General features: G+C 42.4%; 2 protein-coding genes across 5 annotated transcripts in view; both read left to right on the forward strand.

Annotated features, from left to right (window-relative positions):
- LOC130531666 (protocadherin gamma-C3-like) overlaps positions 1-10,601 on the forward strand; it is a 235,825-nt gene that overhangs the window by 85,082 nt on the left and 140,142 nt on the right. The gene's annotated exons all lie outside the window — the stretch shown is intronic.
- LOC130531875 (uncharacterized) lies at positions 1,322-9,978 on the forward strand. The gene is given in 5 exon segments (XM_057044050.1): positions 1,322-3,237; positions 3,240-3,991; positions 4,073-4,131; positions 6,361-6,419; positions 6,634-9,978. Coding segments are annotated over 5 exon segments (4,965 nt in total). The 5' UTR covers positions 1,322-1,628; the 3' UTR covers positions 9,120-9,978.

A 10,601-nucleotide genomic window follows, 5' to 3' on the forward strand; every position in this document is an offset into this window, starting at 1 on the left:
AAAATTTTCCATTTTTTGCCTTTGCTCACTTATTTTCATAGTTTACATATGAGCCATTTATGCTTGTGGGTTTTTTTTGGGAGTGAGGGGGTTGATTGTTAAGTTTTTCAATATCAGCATCGTTTTCTTTTGCAATAGTTTCTCAGTCAGTCATTCCAGGATAAATTTCATCTGAAAATTTCCTTGATCATTCTTCTGCTTGTGGAACATAAATGTCCTGTGTTTGTTCTAAAGACCTTTCACAGCATGAGTGCTTTAAAATTGTTTAAATGTCTGGACTAAAGGTTTTGTTGTTGGCACGTTCATCTAACTGCAATGTGGCTTTATGTCAAGTTTTGTCAATATAAACCAATCTGTGAAGAATTGATGTGGACCGAGATTAGAGGTCGTTGTCTACTTTAGTAGTTTTGCCTTAAAGTATCACCCTCGCTATGACCCAATTTTATCAAATGGTGAGTTAGCAGAAGTCTGAACACCTTTTGAAAATTGTTTTCTTTGTCTTGTGTTTAGGAACTGGAGGTGAGATTATACACATTTATTTCATTTGATTTTCATTCGTTGAGATTCCAGTTTTTTAATCACATGGAAAGTTATGATTTAAATTTGGTGAAAGCTTTGCTCTATTTTAAGAACATATTTACACTCAGACAGGTTATTAATGTTGCCATGTCTGGACTTTCATGCTGTTGTAATTGATGTTTCTTTGATAAAGGATCACTCTGTAATTTTAGCTTTCTGTTTTTGCTTCAATTTCCTTCTTCATCTTCTGAGTGCAAATGTAATTTAGTCTCCATCATATTTACCTGGCTATGAAGTAAATAGCATAGCTCTCTACATTTGTCTTTTCCTGGCTTAATTATATTTGTGTGGTAGATATAGATTTGAGTCACGGCACACAATCACAGCATTATTTCAGTAAAACAAAACAAACAAAAAAAAAAGAATATTGTGAAAAGATATCAATCTGTATAATGACCAAAATCCACCCCATGACAATATCAAAGAAAAGATCCTTACAAAAGATTCAGAAGGCTTTTAAGATTTTTCTACATTCTTTTTATAACATGGATATTAGAATCAACAAATATTAATTGTATTAGTCACAGTACGGCTCTCTTGGTCAGCCTTGACTTTTGCACTTTTATTTAGATCATTTCTTCTAAAATAGTAATGAGACCAGGTGCAGTCTGGAGGCAGACTGTAGGTATTTGGCTGTATTTATGACTGAATCCTCGGTTTTATACAACTTCTCCTGATTCTGGTGTGACGGTGAATATAATGGCAACTATCAGCTCTCCAATTTGGGAACCTTTCTTGGAGATTAAAACTGTAATGATGCTGCTTTCCCACAGCTGTAGCTGCAGGTTCTTCAGAAACTTTTCCTGTGCTGTTTTTCTTTTTAAATGAGCCGTAATCCCACTCTTTCACTCACGATGTCGCTACTCACCAGTCTACGTATAATATTTTACTCCACCCTACTGTTCAGACAAATAAAAGGCTATTTTGTTCAGTTACGCGTGGTTCCCGGATGAAGCAACACAACCTGGCTGTTAATTTATTTTTATGATCATATCGGCTGGATCTGTGATCGAACCAAGGACCCTTTTCTCTCTGGCAAACCGATAATCATGATGGCGATCAGTCTGACGTGCTTGGCTTTCTTTTTAGCCTGGCAGGCCGTGGAGGGAGACGTGAGCTATTCCTTTCAGGAGGAGATGAAGCGCGGTTCTGTAATTGGGAATATAGCGAAGGATCTCAAGCTGGATGCAAAGCGTCTGTCCGCTAGGAAAGCCCGTGTGGATTCCACTGGGAACCGCAAACGCTACTGTGACATCAGCCTCAGCAGCGGGGATTTAATTGTGGCCGACAGGATCGACCGAGAGTCGCTCTGTGGAGAGAAGCCGTCGTGTGTAATTAAACGCGATCTTGTGCTGGAGAACCCTTTGGAACTGCTTCCCCTTAGCCTCCACGTTCTTGATATTAATGATAATTCCCCACAGTTTAATGAAGAATCGGTCAAGATAGAAATTAGGGAGTCGGCAGTCAGGGGAGCTCGTTTTGTGATCGAAGAGGCGCACGATGACGATATCGGACAGAATTCAGTTCAGCAGTACAGCCTTGAAAAGAATGATCATTTCATATTGGCGACAAACGGAAATACGTTAGAACTCGTGCTTGACAAAGAGCTCGATCGTGAAAAACAGCATGAGCTTAATTTGCAGCTGACAGCCTTAGACGGAGGCTCTCCTCAGAGATCAGGTACTGTAGTCATACACGTCACTGTGCTGGATGCTAATGATAACGCCCCAGTGTTCAGTCAGGCCGTTTATAAAGCCAGTCTGCCTGAAAACTCTCCTCTAGACACTGTAGTGATGCAGGTTAGTGCCACTGATGCAGATGAGGGAGTGAATGGAGATGTGACTTATGATTTCGGACATGTTTCAGATGATGTGAAAAAGATTTTCAGCATTGACCGGAAAAATGGAGAGATAAAAGTCAAAGGAGCACTTGATTTTGAGACTGTGACGACATACGATTTGAGAATCAAAGCTAAAGACGGTTTGGGACTGTCATCCTACACAAAGGTAATAATTGATGTGACGGATGTCAACGACAACATTCCAATAATCTATGTGAAATCAATAACGAGTCCCATACCAGAGAACGTGTCCCCTGGTTCAGAAGTGGGCATCATTAATGTGCAGGATGCAGATTCTGAAAACAATCAGGTGGTCCGCTGCTCCATTCAGCAAAATGTCCCTTTTAAGCTGGTTCCTTCTATTAAAAACTATTATTCTCTGGTGACCACAGGACAACTGGACCGTGAACTAGTGTCTGATTACAACATTACAATCAGTGCCACTGACGAGGGCTCTCCACCTCTGTCCTCCTCTAAAACGCTTCACTTGTCTGTAGCAGACATCAACGACAACCCCCCTGTGTTTGAGGAAGAGTCCTACAGCGCATATGTGAGTGAAAATAACAGAGCCGGGTCCACTTTGTGTTCCGTTAGTGCTGGAGACCCCGACTGGAGACAAAACGGAACAGTGATTTATTCTCTGTTAGCCGCTGAGGTGAACGGTGCTCCGGTGTCCTCTTATGTGTCTGTTAATGGAGACACGGGGCTGATCCACGCTGTCAGGTCCTTTGATTATGAACAGCTGAGGAGCTTTAAAGTGCACGTGATGGCCAGAGACAACGGTTCTCCTCCTCTCAGCAGCAACGTGACCGTCAGTGTGTCATATCAGACGTTAATGACAACTCTCCTCAAATACTGTATCCAGCCCCGGAGGGCAACTCCTTCATGACCGAGCTGGTCCCCAAAGCTGCACACGGAGGCTCTCTGGTGTCCAAAGTGATCGCTGTGGACGCCGACTCTGGACAGAACGCCTGGCTGTCCTACCACATAGTCAAATCCAGCGATCCGGGACTCTTCTCTATCGGTGTCCACAGTGGAGAGATCAGGACGCAGCGGGACATTTCTGAGTCTGACAGCATGAAACAGAACCTGATTGTGGCAGTGAAAGATAACGGACAGCCCTCTCTCTCTGCCACCTGTTCCATGTATTTACTCATTTCTGATAACTTGGCTGAGGTGCCAGAGCTGAAGGACATTTCTTATGATGAGAAGAATTCCAAACTGACCTCCTATCTGATCATCGCACTGGTGTCTGTGTCCACCTTCTTCCTGACCTTCATCATCATCATCCTGGGTGTGAGGTTCTGTCGCAGGAGAAAGCCCAGAATGTTGTTTGACGGAGCAGTAACCATCCCCGGCGCTTATCTCCCTCCTAATTACGCAGATGTTGACGGCACGGGAACTTTACGCAGCGCTTACAATTATGACGCCTACCTGACCACAGGGTCTAGAACCAGTGACTTTAAGTTTGTGACATCTTACAATGACAACACACTTCCTGCTGAGCAGACTCTGAGGAAAAGCCCCACTGACTTTGCTGATGTGTTTGGAGACTTTGATGGGCCACCACAGGTATGAATACTCAAGAGAACTTCTGTTCATACGTATCAGAGAGTGAAGCATTTAAGTCCCTGTGCAATTTTATGTTATAAGCTTGATAGAGGGCACAGTCAAGCAAAACAAGGCATCTTTTATCAACTAAATACCATAAGGTATGAACCACATTCAATGTAAAAGATATAAAGACTTTTTAAATTATCCCGCCCAGCTGATAATTTTTGATTCGTAATTTCATTTAAAAAAAAACATTTTTCATCCACTAATTTTGGTAAATGGTATTTCTAACCACAGTTTTAATTTGCATGTTGTGTTTAAGGAATCCTGGTCCTTCAGTAGAATTGATCACTGCTTAACTGTGCACATGTAAAAGAGCCTTTGCTTCAACGTCAAATGAGAGACTTTGAGAAACAGTGTTGATTGACATTTGCTGTCCTCCTCGTCCATGTCTCTTAGTCAGAGGGTTTATCTGATGGCTGAGCTGTTATCTTGGTGTAGTTTTGTATTCTATTAGATTATGATTATTATGTGTGAATCAATCACTCAGTTGCTGCTGATCATTTGTGACAGATGTGTTGACTTCAGTCATGATGTCTCAAGGAAGGATGAAAAAGTTACCAAATAAAATATGTAGTTTATTGTTTAACCTTAATAAGTTTGGCTCGCATGTTTTAAACAATCTTAATTTCCAGGTTGTGATGCCCTGACGGCCTCATCCTTTAGGTTAAACCCTTTTTTAATCAACTTGTCATGTCTGTGAGATACCTGGACTTCAGTTTGTTCTTTTTCTGCTTTATCATTTTAAGGTACCACCATTCTTTGACCTATCAGGTGGAGGTCAACTTCAGTTGTTCACCTTTTTCTTTGATACTTTTTTATATTTTACTTTGATAAGCATAAAGCATCAGCCTGATTTTACATGTCTCACCTGCTGGATCGCTCATGTAACCACACTAAGTGTGATTGTGGCATGTATCATATGCACAGTATCCATTGGCAACGGATAGTGTCACCAGACTTTATTTCGTTCATTTATAAATATATTTATGATCATTCTATTGCTGCTGAGGTGGTTGTTCTCTGGCTAAAATGAAATAGAATATCGAAGTGTTTTAAACAGAAATAGGTCAATGTTTCAATATGAGTCCTTTTGTCTCTTGTGAAAACAGTGCATTAACATTAAAGTGATGCTCAGTTTAGGATCTTTTTATTTTGTATAGTTTTTCAGCAGCAACGTGACCGTCAGTGTGTTCATATCAGACGTTAATGACAACTCTCCTCAAATACTGTATCCAGCCCCGGAGGGCAACTCCTTCATGACTGAGCTGGTCCCCAAAGCTGCACACGGAGGCTCTCTGGTGTCCAAAGTGATCGCTGTGGACGCCGACTCTGGACAGAACGCCTGGCTGTCCTACCATATAGTCAAATCCAGCGATCCGGGACTCTTCTCTATCGGTGTCCACAGTGGAGAGATCAGGACGCAGCGGGACATTTCTGAGTCTGACAGCATGAAACAGAACCTGATTGTGGCAGTGAAAGATAACGGACAGCCCTCTCTCTCTGCCACCTGCTCCATGTATTTACTCATTTCTGATAACTTGGCTGAGGTGCCAGAGCTGAAGGACATTTCTTATGATGAGAAGAATTCCAAACTGACCTCTTATCTGATCATCGCGCTGGTGTCTGTGTCCACCTTCTTCCTGACCTTCATCATCATCATCCTGGGTGTGAGGTTCTGTCGCAGGAGAAAGCCCAGAATGTTGTTTGACGGAGCAGTAACCATCCCCGGCGCTTATCTCCCTCCTAATTACGCCGATGTTGACGGCACAGGAACTTTACGCAGCGCTTACAATTATGACGCCTACCTGACAACAGGGTCTAGAACCAGTGACTTTAAGTTTGTGACATCTTACAATGACAACACACTTCCTGCTGAGCAGACTCTGAGGAAAAGCCCCACTGACTTTGCTGATGTGTTTGGAGATAGTGACAGTTCACCTGAGGTAGGAACATGTTTCAATATATTTTTCTGTAATAAAATGCAAATTTTGTTTACACTACATGGTTTTAAACACACATGCACACACTTCCAAAATCACACAAATTCTTGTTTATATAAATAGTTTCATGTCAGGAATATTAACATAATAACATTTGATGCATTTAAATTAGTGTTATTTGAATATGTAGGTCGCTTAAACATTTAAGAAAAGAAATAAAACCTCTTCGAAGGAAATCTCTGACTCAAATTATCCAGTGTATAAATATGATGTTGTTGAGTCGTGTGCAGCTGTTGTAATTATCTTCCAGACCTCATCGTGGCGCTCTTTTAAAATGATCAACTTGTGATTCTATGTTGCGTCTCACTGTATCTGTGTCACTAGGACGGCAGAAATGGGTTGGAAACTGGAGTTGACTGGGCATGCGCATAACGTGCGCGTCTGTTTGTGTGTGAGAGGGGGGGGTGTAAGGAGGAAAGCTCTGTGTGTGTATGTATGTGAGCTGCAATGGAAATGAACGATAGAGCGAGTGATGCTGAAACTGGGCTAGAGAGAGAGAGAGAGAGAGAGAGCAGCATCCAAGCTGACAGCTCCCCTAATAGAGCTCAGCTCGGGAAGCAGAGAGTCGCGGATTCACAGCAGCAGTGTTTTTTTGAGATTCCGATTCTTCCATAATGTCGGAGGAAAATCATTTTCTAAAATGTTTGTCGATGCCCAAACCCCTGTTCGCCACAGCTTCGCTCCATTTTTTGGTGATTACCCTCCATTTTGGAATTTCATACGGAGAGGTGCGTTACGTCCTCCCAGAGGAGATGCAGCGGAGATCAGTCATCGGGAATGTTGCGGGTGATCTGGGACTTAAAGTGAGGGAGCTGGATGACCGTCGAGCCCGCGTTGTTGCAGAAGGATCCCGCCAGCTGTGCGAACTAGACACTGCGTCAGGCAACCTTTTGATCAGCCAACGCATAGACAGAGAGGAGCTGTGCGCACAAGCCAGCGTGTGCGTCCTGCAGTACCAGCTTTTACTTGAAGACCCTCTTCAGGCATTTAGCATAGTTTTGGACATCACAGATATAAATGACAACAGTCCGACGTTTGCTGCTGGCGAGATACAACTAGATTTAGTCGAATCCACTATTCTCGGGAGACGCTTTCCCTTAGAGAGCGCGCAAGACCCTGATCTGGGCACTAATTCGGTTCGTGAATATAAGTTGAGTCCCAATGATCATTTTGCTTTGGAAATAAACACCCAAATAAACGGCAACGCTTATCCAGAGTTAGTTCTTAAAAAGGCGTTGGACAGGGAGACGCAAGCTGAACATGTACTGAGGATCAATGGAATCGACGGGGGTAGTCCAGCCAGATCCGGAACTGCTTCTGTCCATGTCCGTGTTTTGGATGCCAATGACAACGTCCCAGTTTTTAGCCAACGTGTTTATAAAGCCTTTGTGATGGAGAACTCGGCCAGAGGGACTGTGATCACGCGGCTGAACGCTACGGACGCGGATGAAGGTGTTTATGGAGCGGTATCGTATTCTTTCAGTCACCTGTCAGAAAAGATGGGAGGGGTTATCGAAATTGACGCCCTGACAGGAGAAGTTCGAGTTGCAGGACTTTTTGACTATGAGGAGGCGAACACGCATGAGCTGGATGTCCAGGCCAAGGACGGGGGAGGTCAGGCCTCTCACTGTAAACTGATCATCGACGTGATGGACGTGAACGATAATAAACCCGTGATTGAGATCAAATCAGCATCAGCGAACGTGGCTGAAGACTCTCCAGCCGGAACTATGGTAGCTCTGGTTAACGTTTATGACCTGGATACTGGGAGCAGTGGGCGTGTCACCTGTACAATTCCAGACGACGTCCCGTTTAAGTTTCTCTCTGAAGTGAAAAACTATTACATGTTGGTGACTGATGGACCGCTTGACAGAGAATTTCAATCCGAATATAATATCACAATCACTGCCACCGACGCGGGATCGCCCCCTCTTGCTAGTGTTAAAATTCTCAAAATCGTGGTTAATGATATAAACGACAACCCTCCGACGTTTACGCAGAGAGAATATGACGCCAACATTTTGGAAAATCAACCGGTTGGCACGTTTGTAATGAAAATCCAAGCTGTTGACGTTGATGATGGCTCAAATGCTAAAATAATGTACCATATATCGAGGGATTCCAATTTGGAAACCTCATCCTTTCTCACTATCAACTCGGAGACAGGTGCGCTCTTTACATCACGCCTCTTTGATTACGAACAGTCAGTTCACTTCCAAATTAAGGTTACAGCTCATGACGGGGGCAGCCCACAACTCTCCAGCACCTGCACCGTAAATGTCTTCATCAAAGATCAGAATGACAATGCGCCCGTCGTCCTGTACCCTGTCCAAACCTCTGGGTTCATTGCTGAGGACATGGTGCCGTTCGAAGCGCCCAGGGGATATCTGGTCACAAAGGTTGTGGCTGTGGACGCGGACTCTGGACACAACGCCTGGCTGACCTACAGGGTGATCAAAGCCACTCGTCCTAACATGTTCACGGTCGGGATGCACACAGGGGAAATCCGAACTGTACGAGCATTCCAGGAAGACGATGAAACGAAACATACGGTTACAATATTAGTCACTGATAACGGGTCCGAATCTCTTTCGGCCACCGCCACACTCAGTATCATCATTGGCGATGGGTTGCCGGTTTTAAACGAACTTTTTGAGTTTGCAGATGAGTCCCAAGTCAGCAACAACATCACGCTCTATTTGATTATTGCCCTGGCAGCCGTTTCATCCCTCTTCATCCTTTTAATCACTGGAGTGTTTTATTTTAAGCTCTGTCGGCGGCCTCGTTATCTTTACCGGTCCTCTTCTGCGAGTCTCCCCGTTTTCCCCCCGACCTACTGCCCCCCTACTTTAACTGATCTGAGCCGCTGCGGGACTTTGTTGAAGGACGACCGGTATGATTCCTTTTTGACCACCGGGTCCTGGAGGGGCGACTTCCGTTTCAGCTCAAGCACAGACACCGACACCTTAAAGAAAAGAAGTGCAGCCTATCAGAAAAGTACCCTGCGCCGCGCAAGCGCAGACAGGGCGACATTGAAACTGAGAGCGGGCGCGCCCCATCCTCCATGTTATGTGTTCACATAAAAGCAGCCCAAAAATAATCTATTTAATCTAATATGGAACAGTAAAAGTGACTTTTTTTGTAATAGTTTAAGAACTGCCTCAAAAGTATTCCTGTTGTGGTTAAAGTAAAGATCAATGGCTCTGTGTTTTCGATTCCAGGTTTTCAATCATTACCTTATTAGCATGCATACAATAATGTGTATTTTCCTTCTGCATTTAATATAAATGAATGATTAAATATTACATTGTATATAATGCACTTTTTCTATCAACTTTATGGCATAAATATCACCAATGAATGCATAATTTATTTTGCGACTTTTCCATCCCATTTTATTTAATGATCATTCGAATAAATATATATATATATATAAACATTTTATTCAAAATTTTGATTTTAGAAAAATATATAATTGTAACATGCAGGGATAAAATTGGAATACAAGGCAATAATGAGTTAATGATGAATATCAAATCAAAGGAGTGATGGGATTTCTTAATCATGGGTAATTTTAAGGGTTGCATATGAATATTTTTGCCACTCCATTATAATGTTTTGTACTGACACAATTGAATATAGACTGAACATGATGTTCCTTATGATTAGCTTTGACATAGATGCAATGTTTTTTGTAGAAAATCATCAATAGTTAGTATTATTGTTATTATTGGTGTGTGTTTTATTTTTATTTTTCATTATTTTTTTAATATAAAATTGCCTTTAATGGTATTTTTATTGCACTTTCTCGATATGGTGTTCACTGTGGACAACGACAATCATTTAACATGCTGTGCAATAAATGCAATGATAGGTTTAATGTGAACCTTTGAAGTGTGTATCTCTATAGTGTTGAACAATAAACCTGCTGAAAAATCCTCATTTTTTTCTCTTTGTTATATTCACATTTTAATGCTGAATTATGACAACACCAGTTGATTCTGACACAAACACAAGTACATAAAAATATATTTAAAAAGCATGAAGTGAAAAACAAATGTCTGCAACTGGAGCAGCGCTAATAACTCCCATTTGAAATAGTGTTCAGGTGTTTGTTTGTTTGTTTGTTTGTTTGTTTGTTGTTTGTTTGTTTGTTTGTTTGTTTTGGGGGGGGGGTTGCCAGAGAGTTCAACACACGTATGGCCTGTGGAGTAAAACTGTTCCTGAGTCTGGTAGTCTGGCCCTGATGCTGTGGGATGGTCTGTTACTGGGGGGCTGAGGGTCTGAGAGGATTTGACTGGCCTTCTTCCCGCAGTGCTCTACAGAGAGTTCTTTTACAGTTCCATTCTGGTGATAAGCTGGGTGGGCTGTTTTTATCACCTCCTAAGAAAAGAGCTACAATGATTGCAGTGGTCAGGATACTCTCAATAATACACCTGCAGAGGTTACAGACATGCCTGTCTGTAGAAAATACTTTAGGAATAAAGATATGATTCTGCAAGTAATTTTGATGTGTGGTAAATGTGTATGCAGTGTTATAAAAGGCTGCACTGTCAGAAGTCAAG

Source organism: Takifugu flavidus, chromosome 9 (genome assembly GCF_003711565.1).
Source record: "Takifugu flavidus isolate HTHZ2018 chromosome 9, ASM371156v2, whole genome shotgun sequence".
Taxonomy (NCBI): Eukaryota; Metazoa; Chordata; class Actinopteri; order Tetraodontiformes; family Tetraodontidae; genus Takifugu; species Takifugu flavidus.